Source organism: Gopherus evgoodei, chromosome 4 (genome assembly GCF_007399415.2).
Source record: "Gopherus evgoodei ecotype Sinaloan lineage chromosome 4, rGopEvg1_v1.p, whole genome shotgun sequence".
In the NCBI taxonomy this organism is placed as follows: domain Eukaryota; kingdom Metazoa; phylum Chordata; order Testudines; family Testudinidae; genus Gopherus; species Gopherus evgoodei.
The window spans coordinates 109,328,175-109,342,482 of record NC_044325.1 but is presented as its reverse complement, the minus strand read 5'-3'; the positions used below and the strand labels follow the sequence as shown (position 1 = coordinate 109,342,482).

Genomic DNA, 14,308 nt, shown 5'->3' with positions numbered 1-14,308 from the left:
GGTAGTATCATACAGCTGTTTCATATTACCGCTGTATGCTGCCTGCTCCGCTTCTGCTGCCAGTTCATCCACATACTCTCTCTTGTCCTTCCTGATATTCCTCTTCACTGCTCTATGGGCTTCAGCATACTCTTTTTGAGCTTTGGCCTTTGCTGCTCTAGTCCTGCTGTTATTGACTGCTGCCTTCTTCTTCTTTCTGTCTTCTATCTTGATCAAGGTCTCTGCTGTGATCCACTCTTTCTGCTGGTGTTTCTTAATTCCAAGCACTTCCTGGCATACTGACCTAAGTGTCTCTCTCACTTTCTGCCATCTGTTTAGTACACTGTCTTTCTCTTCCTCAGACTGATCCTGTAATACTGAAAACTTATTCTTCAGCGTCAGTCCAAAATCTTCCTTGGTCTTATGGTCCTTCAGAAGGCTGACGTTGTACTTCATTCTTCTGTCTGACGCGTCTATCCAGTTATTTTTCAGCTTCAGCTTCAATCTGGCCACCACTAAGTGATGGTCGGACGCTGCGTCTGCTCCTCTTCTAACTCTAACGTCCTGCAAGGATCTTCTGAACTTCTTGCTAATGCAGACATGATCGATCTGATTTTCTGTCATGCCTGCTGGTGATACCCAGGTACTCTTGTGGATCCGCTTGTGAGGAAAGATGCTACCTCCTATGACCAGGTTGTTAAGTGCACACAGATCCACAAATCTCTCTCCATTCTTACTCATCTCTCCCAGAGTGTGGGTCCCCATGACTTGTTCGTATCCTGTGTTGTCAGGTCCAGTTTTGGCATTAAAGTCTCCCATAAGGATGATGATGTCTTTGTCTGGGAGAATCTCTAATATTTTCTGGAGTCTGTTGTAAAAATAATCTTTGTCCTCCTCTTTGCTGTCATTAGTTGGAGTGTAGCACTGAACAACATTCATCTTAATCCTCTTCATTTTAGTTCTGAAGGATGCTGTAATGATCCTGGGACCATGTGCCTCCCAACCAATCAGTGCTCTCTGTGCCTGCTTGGACAACATGAAGTCTACTCCCTGTGTGTGGGGTGCGTCACTCTCTTCATGTCCTGAATACAGCAACAGCTCTCCTGTCAACAGTCGTCTCTGTCCCGCTTGCGTCCATCTTGTCTCGCTAATGCCTAATAGGGTCAGGTTGTTGCTCCTCATCTCTGCTGCAACCTGCGCCATCTTTTCTGACTCGTACATGGTCCTCACGTTCCATGTGCCTATGGTAATCGTCCTGGTTGCAAGAAGGGTAATCGGCTTAGTGGCTTCCTCATGGCTTTTACCACCCAGCGTCATGCATCTTCGAGTTGAAGACCCTTCTTTTTCCAGGGTAAAAGTCTCTGTTGTCTCTATTGTTGGCGTTTCTGTAGCAGGTTGATTTTTTACGGGATGGAGTTGCTAGCCCCATGCCCAACCCTCCTCCTTTATCCTGACTTGGGACAGGCAGATGGCCCCAAAGGACCTCTCTGGTGGAGTTGGGCTCCTCTCCCCCGCACTGCTTAATGTCCTGCCTGGACTGTCATAGCACGGGGAGGCTGCCTCCCCCTCATTTTATCTTACTGACAAGTCATTGTTTCTTATTCCTGCATTCTTTATAACTTCATGACACAAATGGGGGGGGGGGACACTGCCACGGTAGCCCAGGAAGGTTGGGGGAGGAGGGAAGCGAAGGATGAGGTTGTTGCAGAGGCACCCCCCGTGAATGGCATGTAGCTCATCATTTCTGCAGGATCTGACATGGAACAGCTGTGCTCTCTGATACACTGGTTCTCTAGTACACTTGCCCCATATTCTAGGCAGGACTGACTCTATTTTTAGAAACCATAAAGGAGGGATTGACTTGGGGAGTCATTCCCAGTTTTACCTTTGCGCCCCTGGCCGATCTCAGCCAGGTGCACCCATGATAGCAGCAGACAGCACAGAAGGACAGATAACTGTCATCTCATTGCCAATTTACACCGGCAGCAGACAGTACAGAACGACTGGTAACCATCTCTGCTATCATGCAAAAGCAAATGAATGCTGCTGTGTAGCGCTGGAGTATCGCCTCTGTCCGCGGCATCCAGTACACATACGGTGACTGTAAAAAAAAAAAAAGCTGGACGGGCTCCATGGTTGCCGTGCTATGGCGTCTGCCAGGGCAATCCAGGGAAAAAGGGCGCGAAATGATTGTCTGCCGTTGCTTTCCCGGAGGAAGGAATGACTGATGACATTTACCCAGAACCACCCACGACAATGATTTTTGCCCCATCAGCCACAGGGCTTTCAACCCAGAATTCTAAGGGGCGAGGGAGACTGCGGGAACTATGGGATAGCTACTGAATAGCTACCCACAGTGCAACGCTCCGGAAATCGACGCTAGCCTCGGACCATGGACGTACACCGCCGAATTAATGTGCTTAGTGTGGCCACGTGCACTCGACATTATACAATCTGTTTTATAAAACTGGTTTATGTAAAATCAGAATAATCCCGTAGTGTAGACGTACCCTGAGCTACAATCTACAGGGGCTTTTTACATGAATGTGAGGCAGTTTAATGTATATTTCATTTCTTCTTAGTCTCACCTGCCACCTACTGGTGATACTTGGAACACCATTAATTTGAAAGTTTTACAGAACTGTAGAAAGGATTGTTGCAAAAACATATGGCACATTTTAAAAAAAGGATGATGAAACTGTTAATTCACTCCTTCAGTGCTCAGCTTACTACTTACATCCAACATAGTAGCAACTATATGGCCTATAGGCATATGCTGTACTGCTTTGAGTTGTGTGCAAATTACAGGGATCACATTAAAATGTACAAAAGTGGCTAACCCTACGCAGATTGTTGTAGCATCCTTAGTAAATTGTAAGCCACACAAATGTTGTGTTGGTTATGGCCTTAGAAAAACTTAACTTTTTTTCTTTGCTTGAAATTAGCTATTTCTGTCATACACTTTCTCAGGGGAAAATAAGATTTCATTTTTTCTGGGGAAGAATTCTTGGCGAATAAAAGAGTCAATTACTTGATTTTCTCCTCCTCACCCCTTTTTTAATTGAAAAAATGACGGAGTCCTTTAGAAAACCTAAAAAAGTCTGTTTTGCAGTCATTGTTTCTCTTAACAGTTCGTTAATGCGCTTTGATTAGTCCCATTTCAAGGAAGACTAGATCAAAGCACATTAAAGAATTTTTAATGCGCGTCAGCAAGGTCCACATGGACAGTTATTCAGTGACAGGATAATGTGGGTCAGATTCACACTCTAGCTTGCATTGTGATTTTGGGATGTGTGTATATGCATTTTTTTAATTAAACAAATAGAGAAAAAATAGTAATTATTCAGCAATCTATTTCAGTGGTAATCAGTGTCCTTGTAGTGGAGAGAGGCATGAGCGGAGTTATTAGTTCTGCCTTGGGAAAGGAAAACGTGTTGAGGACCCTTATGGCTCCTTTTATTCTTTACATTCTAGGGTGTGCTTGTGTTTGTAGGGGAGTATAAATAGTGGGGGAAATATACAAGAAAAAGTGAAACTGAATTAATGTATTATCCTCCCTTTGTATTTTTTTCGATCTGTTGATATTTCACAGAAGTAGCTTCTCTCTAATTTCTTTATTTTTGTCTTTATTTCAGATGAAGGAGAATTGTGTGTTTGGGGTAGCAACAAACATGGGCAGCTAGTGAGTAAAGAGACTTTTCTTGTTGAGCCCCAGAAAATAGATGCTCATTTTTTCTTGGGGGAAAAGATTGGAGCGGTCTGGAGTGGATGGACACATGTAGTGGCACAAACAGGTAGGAGACCCAAAAAGCAGCCAGAAGTTTCAAGCAAATACTTAAATATCCACTTCATTCTTGGCAAAACAAGTTTTTAATGTGATCTTCCTCACTGTTAATAGTGATGCACAGAGATGTTTTCAGATCATGCTGTACAGTGATAGTCTTCAAAAAGTATGGAAATAGACTTCTTTCCATCAAGAGTACTCCTACTTCTCTGAAAACTTAGTATACAGTAAGAGCGTCTGGCTTATTTTAGAAGCTTGCTGCTACAAAGCACCGACATACACAAACAAGACAATAAATTTGCATGCTAGGATCTGTAAATCTGTACTTCCTCACACCATATGTAAGCAAATAAAAAAAATCATTTCCTGTAAGCTTATAGAAACTTTTTAATTTTAAGAATAATTGAAATGTACTAACATCAAGAAATTGAATTGTACACCAACGTTGGGTGGACCAGTAGTGTTACAGAAGATGACAGCATTGGAATATTAACCCTAGTCCTATTTTAGATATTTTCCCATCAAATTTACCCCTTTCTGCAAACTATATTGCAGCTGAGCTTTTTGCTTCCTATACTGAGTTCCTGAAGGCTTCTTTGGAGACATCTTTTATTTTCTATGGGGAAAACCAGACAGTATTAGAGAGAGCAAAAGTCTATGTTCCACAGACTTAGAAAGTCATCAAACATTATGTGTTAAGCATGGCAAAAGAAGTAACAGTAGTTCTTTAATATTGTTGCGTAGATAGGGGTTCGATAGATATCTCTGGTATTGTATAAATATGTCCCTTATTAGTTGCTACTTACAGCCTTCAAGTCTTAAAACACAAGTACACCTTCATGATTACACAGCAAGCAAGGTTCATAATATTGTAGCTGGGCTCTCCACTTCGTTCTCATATCTTACTGACTGACTGGCAATGCCCCTCCGCTTATATACTCGTGGGCATGGCTAACAACACTGTAGGAGAGTTGAGGAAAATGTAGTTCTCAGAAAGTCTGGAATGTTCCAAGAGAGATTCTACAAAGGTCCAGAACATTCTAGGAGGCTAGTGAAAAATGAATCAATATACGAATACCTGAAACATTTTACTTCAAGCATTCTATTTTCCCTTTTGTTGCTAACAACAAAAACAGCACCATGAGTTTGGCATCCCAGGTGATCTCCTGGGTCGCCTGCCTGTAAATCTGGTCCTGCACGTACTTCCAGTGTGATCTTGGGCAAGACTCTGTGCCTTGGTTCCCCATCTGTAAAATGTAGAAAATTATTATATCTAATATTAAATGTACTATAAAATTATAGTATTTATTTACCTCAGGAAGGCAATGTGAGGAGAAATCATTAAACACTGGGAAGGTGTTCGGTCTTAAGTACTTATATGGCCTCCATTATCACAGTATCTGAAGTCAACCTAGACAGAGATTCTGGATGGTACTATGAGTCATCTTTGCAGTTATACAAGTGCATGCTAGCAGAACTACACTGTTTATATTATTTTGTGCTCACATGTGAACCTCAAAATGATTTTCTTAAACTATTATAAAAAGGACAGTTAAAAATTATACTGCAGGCATCTGGAAAACCTGGTGGAATGGGATTTAGTTGTTTTTAAGGTTGGAAGCCTAAAAAGATCAAATATTTCCTCTTTAATCTACTGCTAAATATTAATGAGTTTGAATTCTGTCCCTGCGTAAATCTAGGTATTTATGTGATTCCTCATTACTATAACTTCTGAGAGACTCTCAAGTTTATCCATTTGTTTTCACAACACTCCCGGAGGGGACGGTGGAAGTATTATCCTCATTTTATGCTTTATGAAGACATCTGTGCAATGAGATGTGGTAGATGAAATAACAAATAATATAGCTTTTGTATTTATATCTACAAAGACTAATTTTTTTGCATTTCCTCTTAATATTAGCTTTGCATGTGCTTGGGTTTTCTTGATCTGCTTTATTATGCCATTTAAAAACTAATAAAAATTTGTATTAAAAAAATTCCAGAAAATGAAATGGTAGGCTATATTGTTTGATTTTGGTGAGCCACCTCATAGACAGCAAAATAGAAAATATCCAGACAAGATTGGCAAAAAAAATATTACGCGGGGGACTGTCCCTGTGAGACAAGATGAAAGAAAATTAGTATGAATTAGGTCTGATCTTGCAGACCCTAAATCATCATGTGAAATTCAAGAAAATGGGACTATTCACATGTGTCAGGTATGCAGGATTGGGCCCTTTGCTTGGAAAATATATAAGTAAGGCAATGTGATTGAGGTACTTGCATGTAAAATAATGGTTGATCCGATGATGGCACTTTTATTGCTCCTGTCCAATAATGCAGGAGAAAACTGGATACATTAAAAAGCAACCCATTAAAAATGGATAACAGGAAATATTCTTTTTAGTAACATGTAAGCAGCCTGTGGTATTTGCTGCTGCAGCATATGTCACCAGGCTGAGCTTCTCCCTGGCTCCAAAGCGTGCCCTGCCATGCCCAGTCTTTTGCACGGAGGTTTATTTCCTTAACAGAGGTTAGCAAACAAACAAAAAACCAGCCTTTTAACTCTATCCTTGACCCCAGGCTTCAGGGCCACCCTTCTGAGGGGTTTCTGGCATTCCAGCTCTTGGCAGCTTCCCAGGCTCAGTCAGTTCTGCTCCTTTCTTAGAGCGGCTGATTCCTTGAGCCCCTGGTCCCTTGCTCGAGGGACTCACCAGAGGAGCTAACTTCTCTCCAATGTGGGCATGTTTCTTCCATGGTACAGCCTGTCTCAGCCTTTCCTCCCCCAGCTGCCCATTAGCAGCCCTTTATAGGTCCAGGTGTAGCTCAACCCTCTTTAACTAGCTGGATTGGGCTCACCTGGTTTGGTCCAGGGAAGCAAAGGTGCTTAACTTTAAGCGTATGAGTATTATAGTCTCATTGATTTCAATAGAACTACTCACTGCTTTAAGTTCAACATATGCTTAAGTGCTTTGCTGGATTGGTGCCAAAGCATAGTACCAAATAATACTATTGGTATGAGAGAAGAGTGTCTATGTTCATGTCTGATATATTGCAAACTGTTGTACTGGAAACGAATGGAGTGCAATGAACCACTGGATACCAAAGCATTTTTGTATTCTAGTGGCAGATGGCATTTATCACTAGCACTCATGATTCATGAGGTATGCATCACATTAAAGTTGTGCAAATCTGACAACTACCTTAACTTTTGTAACCCCACTTAAACTCTAACCTGTTTTTGGAGGCGTCTGTCTTGAGAATTCTTAGAGCTATAACCAAGGCAATGCACTATTTGAAAGCGTATTATATTTATTTTCAGATGGACTAAAAGAATTGATCTCTAACTGTAGGGTTCATGAGAAAAGTGGATCCTCCATTAATGCTGACACTGAAGTGGGGGAAGCAAGACGTTAGTCAGAATAACCTGATTTTAAAGAGTGGTGATTGTCAAAACTATCAGTTTGTTTCAGTGTTTGTTGACAATGAATATCAGCTATGTGAATCTTTCATGTAGCAGATATTTATCACCAACAAACACTGAAACAAATAAATAGCTTTGACAACCACACTCTCTAACATCAACAACATTATTCTGACTAATTGAGAAAACACTTTTGAAATTGATTTAAGTGTAGCTATGCTGACTTCTACCCTCTAAGGATCTGGGGCAAAATTTTCAAAAGAGACTAAGTGACTTAGGAACTTACTTCCATTTTAAAAAGTGACTTTTAGGCACTTAGGAACCAAAGTCTTATTTAAAATCAATGTGATTTAAGATTCTCAATCACATAAGGCCAAATTTTCAAAGGTATTTACGCACCTGAAGATGCAGATAGGTGCCTAGTTACCTTTTCAAAAGTACCTAGGCACCTAACTCTCATTGATTTCAAGCACCTAAGCACTTCTGAAAATCCCATTAGGCATCTATCTGCATCTTGGGCACCTAAATACCTTCTGAAAATTTTACTCCTTCTCTAGTATGTGTTCCTCCATTATGTGACCTTCTCCCTGCAGTGAATGAGAGGTTGCTTGAGTCTTGTGCTGCTGAGCTCATGAGAAGTTCCTGATTCCCCTGTTAAAGAGGGACCTAAAATCACCACATTGAGGTAAATGGATGGATTGAGGAATTAAAGGATTTAGGGGAAAAAAAGAATGTTTATCACCAGAAGTATCAGACTCAAATTGGCTTCAACCACAGAATCACAATGAAGGAACTTTGTTGTGTGAGAGTTTTACTTAGTTAATAGTCGATAATACAGCAAAATATAATACACTGCTACCCTGCTGTAACGCTACCCGATATAATACGGGTTCGCATATAGCGCGGTAGCAGCGGGGCTTTGGCGGTGCTTTAAAGGGTCTAGGGCTCCAGCTGCTGCGGGGAGCCCCAGGCCCTTTAAATCACTGCTGGAGCCCTGCCGCTGCTATCCTGGGGCTCCGGCAGTGAGGCTCGGCCGGCGATTTAAAGGGCCTGGGCTTCCTGCAGTGCCCGGAGCTCTTTAAATCACCACCGGAGCCGTGCCGCTGCTACTCCCAGGGCTGCGGCAGCGGGGCTCACTGGCTATTTAAAGGGCCTGGGGCTCTGGCAGCTGCGGGGAGCCCCGGGCCCTTTAAATCACCCCTGGAGCCCTGCCACCACTACCCTGATATAAAGCGTTTCACTTATAACATGGTAGGGATTTTTGGCTTCCCACGACCGCGTTATATTGGGGTAGCGGTGTATTTGAAATAGAAATTACTTTAAGCTTCACTGTTTCAGGACCCACCAGGACGAGAAAAAGTTTGGGAGAGCGGTACAAATTTGGGCCCAATAAATGTTTTGAAGCATCATCCTGATCAACAGTTTAAATTCCTGCCAACGTGGCTGTAAAATACTATCTATCATTGAAGACACATAATGAAAAAAGTTGGGTAAAACTTGAACAGTTTTCTCATACATAAAATTATAAATGCTGCTATTCCAACATGTTCTCTTTCAAAACATTTTGATTTTTATCTGCTCAGAGGAGCAGCAGTTGACTGCAGAGCAAAGAGAACATTGAAGAAGTAAATGGGACAGCGATGTTGCTAAAAGCAGCCATCTGGAGGAAGAGTTGGCTGTTTTTTTGGATGCCTTGATTTGACACTGTGTAAACATGTCCCAAGAAGTTATTTCTTCATTATTAGATGTAAGGAAGCAACATGACCTATTTTCCCCCTCAGTTACATTGTTTTGCCTCTCACACTTACACTGATCTTATTTTTAAACACTTACTGTGTTTCTTGTATGCTGTTGGTAGAGTTTTGAAGGGTGCTCTTGAGCAATGTTTGTGCTTTTCATTTCTTCCTACTTGCTCCTTCATCATAGCTGAGAACTCACTTCTGAGGTCAGGGGGATGCCTGACTTTTTTTTCCATGCAAGATATGCCATCACATCCAGTGATGATGAAAGTTCTTCTCTCTGTCATTCTTGAGAGCTTGATTACCTTTGTTGTTTTTTTGCTGTTTGTCACAAAATTCATTGGTTCAAGACTAAGATACCTTTTTCTGAGGAACATGAATTGCTTGTCTTATTAGGGCTGTTACTTTCTTTCACGGAATGTTCTATATTCCATATTGACATTCACCTTAACTGATTTCCTTCAAGTGTCATTTTTTATCCTTTTAAAATTGAGTTGTTTCTGTCAGAGTATTTCAGTCTCTGTAATTTTGGGGGTCTCATTCCCCTTGTGCCATCTTATTTTTAGTAGCAGAGGAAGGTCTTCAATGCAGGGCCTCTGCTTCTGCTTTGATTCCCAGGTTCCTCACAAAAGGAGACATGTAGTTAAGCTTGTACAGCTCTCCTTGTGCTCTTTCAAGAATTATTATTATTCTGCTGTCAGAAGTGCCCCTTGTACAGTAAGGTCTGGTCCAAAGCATATTAAAGTCAATAGAAAGTCTCCCATTGCATCCAGTCAGCTTTGCTGTATTTAGTCTCTACTTTGCTTCCTATATTGATACTTATGCTGAGTGACTTTTTAGGCACAAATTTCAATTGTAGCAATGCCTCTGTGACTGACCGCAACATCAGTATTGCTCTCCACATCGAGCACGCATCTGATCCAAACCTCATGCCTCATTTCCCAGTGCCAGCTGTGCTCTCTGCAGCTAATGAGCACAGCACTGTTCTAGACAACAATTTTTGTCACCACAGTCTCCATGCCAGCAAAATGCTCAATGCCGCAACAGTCATTGGTATAACAGGCGTTTTCCAAATAGACAGTGCCTTATGAACACAAACAACTGCACCTCTCACCTTGTGTAACAGTGTTAGCTGTCATTTGTGGTCTCCCTCAACAAGTTTACGTCAGTCAGAGGGGAACTGCACATTGATCAATGTGAATTTAGAAGTTACTGCTCATCTGTTTCAAAAGAGAACTGAGCCCTGTACTAGAAAGCTAAAGATGTAAATTAGGCTACTCTACGAAAGAATAGAACTCACCTGACTTGAAGGCGATCCTAAATATAGCAAAAGTGAGAGAGAAAAGCCTTTATTAGACTTACAGAAGGTGAATCATCATCTTCAGTTCAAAACAAGTGATTTCCTGATTAACTGGGATGGCAGATAAATAAGCTCCTTTAATTTGGGCTGTTTTATTATCTAAGTATTCTCCTGAATAAATTCACTAATCTATTTTTCATGTACCTATCAAATGAAATTACAGTTCAGTTGAGTTTGGATGAAGAGATTCTTGATACAACTAAAGAATTCCTAGTTCCTTCACCCAGAGGGAGTATCTCGGCAGTGCAGTTACAATGCTATTTCTGCCTCTTATGCAAATCTCACTGCAGCGCTAAGAAGTTTCAGAGGAACAATACACAATCAACCACTATGAAAACAGCTTCAGTAGCATTAAGTCCTGAAGCCAAATGCATTACTGAATCTGAACTTCCTTGGACGTCCCTTAGCATCACACCAGTTAGCCCACATAAAATTGTTTTATGAGGCCTTTTTTTGCATGTTACTGATCCACATAGCAAAACTGAATCATACACTCTTAGTCTAAGAAATGCCTTTAAAGCAAGTGGGGATTCATCCCTGCTAGGATTTGGATCAAGGCAATAACTCGTGTGACTGGAAGCAAATGGAAATCTCTAGTAGTTGTCTGCAGTACTTGCACAGGTATCTTCTGTCTCTGTCACCACTGGATAAGACCATGACAATTTGCTTCTAAGTAATGTAATAGGTCTAGTGCAAATGCAGCTAAGTAAGGCCTACCGTACACTAGGAAATTAATTCTGTATAACTACATTGCTCAGGGCATGTCTACACGACCTACTTAACTCAACCTATGTTAGGCTGACTTACAGCTGCGGTGGCTCATGTCCACACTATCCTCCTTCTGCTGGTGATCTGCATCCTCACCAGGAATGCTTCTACTGATCGAAGAGTGGCAGTGTGGGGGGATGAGAGACAGGGCTGTGCTGGGAGTGGTGGGTGGCCGCCCGAGTTTCTCGGTTCTGGGAGTGGGGAGCCAGGCAGCTGGGAGCAGAAGCCAGGGGCAGCCAAGGCTCTAGCTGCCCAGGTTTCTTGACAAGACAGCCAAGAGCTGATATTAGTAATGCAATGTTTGCATAGACCTAGTGTCACCCTAACTACACTGACATAAGCCCTATGTCTCTTATGGAGGTGGAGTTATTATGTTGGTGTAGTATGGTACTTACATTGGTGGGACTAGGCTGTAGTGTGTACCGTGACATAATTAGGTCGATGTAAGCTGCCTTACGTCGCCCTAAAAAATCCACATCCCTGGGCAATGCAGCTAAACTGACCTATCCTCCAGCATATACTGTGCTTGGTGGATGGAAGAATTCTCCCGTCGACCTAGCTACCACCTCTCAGGGAGGTGAATTAACTACGTTGATGGAAGAACCTCTCCCATCAGCGTAGGTAGAGTCTTCACTGAAGTGCTACAGCTGTGCGGCTGCAGTAATGCAACTGCAGTGTTTTAAGTGTAGACAAGCCCTAAGTGGAGTTATGCTAGTGATGAAACTGGCCTCTGAAGTCTAAGCAGTATAGTTTCAGCCCACTAGAGGTCCTTTTTGGTATTGCTTTGAATTAAGTCTCAGAAGCAGTCCTACCAGTGGAGCAGCCCATAAGGGATGCCTTGCAAGCCTTGTAACACTGAGGCTACGTCTTCACTACTCACCGTATCGGCGGGTAGCAATCGATTGCTCGGGGATCGATATATTGCGTCTCATCTAGACGTGATATATCGATCCCTGAACTCGCTTATATTGATTCTGGAACTCCACCAACCCCAACGGAGTTGTGGAGTTGACATGGGGAGCTGCGGACATCGATCTCGCACCGTGAGGGTGGTGAGTAATTCGATCTTAGATACTTCGACTTCAGCTACGTTATTGACGTAGCTGAAGTTGCGTATCTGAGATCGATTTTCCCCCGTAGTGTAGACCAGCCCAGAGAAGCTTCATCGGAGTCCAAGCTCCGCTTCTGTGGCTCTTGTTTAGTGCCAGTAAAGCTTCCGCTGTTAAGGGGAACCTATCTTTAGCTCTTCAGCTGCCATATTTTAGCCAAAGATTCCTTTGCAGAAGGGCCTGTTTTTGGGTAAGGGCTACCTTAAACAAGATGCAGTCATTTAAGGAGCTCACAATAGAGGGTAACTGTATATTGGGCATATAGCTTTGACCCACTAGAGCCTAGATTTACACAAATACTAGAATTTGCTTTAACTGCCATTAAGGGGAGATTCACAGTCTTGTTTTCCCTTTCCTTTCTTAAGAAGACTTTTAGAAAAATTACCTTGCCAAGAGGCAAAGTGTAGTTTATATTATTTCAGACCCAATAGCTAGTATTGATGAGGCAACAGCTGCCCTTAGGAACATCTCTTTGTAACAGAGCTTTCAATGCAGATCTGTTCCTCCATGGAAGGCTCGGATGTGCTCTTCATATAGTACTGAGCACATCACTGGCTTGATGAAATTGAATGCCAACATGTTATGTCTCTATTTCATATGTTGTGTGCAAATATGGGCTAAATCCTGCTCTGCGTGGATGAGAGCAGACTACGCAGTCGGGTATGTTCTCTGCTTTAGCAATCCAGCTTCCTCCACAGGGCACAATTTGGTGAGGCAACCTGTCCCGGTCCTCTGAGCAGGAGCAGTTTATGCACACCAATGCCCAATTAGTGCCTCTCCCTTACACACAATCCACAGATCATTGCCTTGGGGGATGTCTGTATGGGCTAGCATGTTAGCCACATGTCGCTCCTTGAGCTATGGAAAAAAATGGGTGCATGATTTATTTTAATTTTTTTGTGGGAAAGAATGCAAGAAGTCTTTCCCAAACCCTAAACACTTGTGTATTAATTAACACCTCTCTCTTTATATTACTAAATAATGCTATGATAGGGCACAGGAGCACTCTCTGGTTCTTGGAAACAAAGAGTTACCCTGGTCTCAGCTCCTCCTTTTGCCCCCAGTGGTAACTGGCTGCTTGGGAGAAAGTGGAGGGAGGATGTCTTGGGAAAGGATTATAGCAGTGGGCTGAATGTCAAGCTGGGGAGTTTTTGTTTCCTTTTCTGCTTATGTGAACTTGTTTTGCCTTCTTATTATAAACCCGCATTCATTCTGGCCAAGACCTTGCTGACCACAGCTCTTTTTTTTTCTGTTGAGCCGTTTTTCAGCTGGCACATGCTTTCTAGGCTGGACTTCTGCCCCTGCATCCTAAAGATACTTCTGAAAAGTAAACCTTTGTCCGTGGAATGTACAGGATAACAACTACTGTGTTACTGAGCAGTACTTTGCTCTGACGTACTGTCTCTCAGCAGAAGACCTCAAAGTGCTTTAGGTGAATAAATCCAAACTTTACAACTTCCCAGCGAGGGTGGTTAATTCCCTGTCCGTTTTGCAGATAGGGAAATAACCAAGTCTCTGGAAGGTTGGGTGACTTTTAAAAGGTCTTATTAGGAGTAAAACCCAGGTCTCCTGGCTTAGTCCTGCGCTGTAGTCACAAAACCATCTACGACAATGTAAAAGTGGTGGAGGGGTTAACCGGTTGTCACATGTGAGATTGAGTGTGGGGCTATAAAGGTAGAGGAAAAGTGGCTAGGGCTGCCTATGAGTAAGGGCACTTCCTTTTTCCTCCCAGATGGTGAAGAATTTGGAAAGCTGTTCTGTATATGTTCTTATGCTGCCCTCATCACTGTAGTATCTGAGCATCTTCCAGTAGTGCATTAAGTGATGTGACTAACACCTGCCACATGTGGTTTGTTCACTGTCCCCCAGGGGACAATTGTGTGTGCAGTGGAGTGTTTTGTTTTGATAGGCAGTTATTTGCTTTTGTTTTTGTTGTCATAACTTTCCTACTCAGATCTGAACCTTAGAGTTCAGAACATGAGAAGCTAGCATGAAACCTCCAAACTTAATTACCAGCTTGGATCTGATATCGCTGCCACCAGCCAGAGAATTCCAGTGTCTGGCTCACTCTGGTCTCCCCAAAACCTTCCCTGGGGAACTCCAAGACTCAGATTCCTTGAGTCTCACAACAAAAAGGAATAAACC

General features: G+C 42.3%; 1 protein-coding gene across 9 annotated transcripts in view; it reads left to right on the top strand.

Moving 5' to 3' along the window:
- SERGEF (secretion regulating guanine nucleotide exchange factor) overlaps positions 1-14,308 on the top strand; it is a 257,053-nt gene that overhangs the window by 19,239 nt on the left and 223,506 nt on the right. For all 9 annotated transcript variants that reach the window (XM_030560505.1, XM_030560507.1, XM_030560506.1 and 6 more), the window contains exon 8: positions 3,615-3,773. In XM_030560505.1, the coding sequence (XP_030416365.1) occupies positions 3,615-3,773 (159 nt within the window). The remainder of the gene's footprint in view (positions 1-3,614; positions 3,774-14,308) is intronic.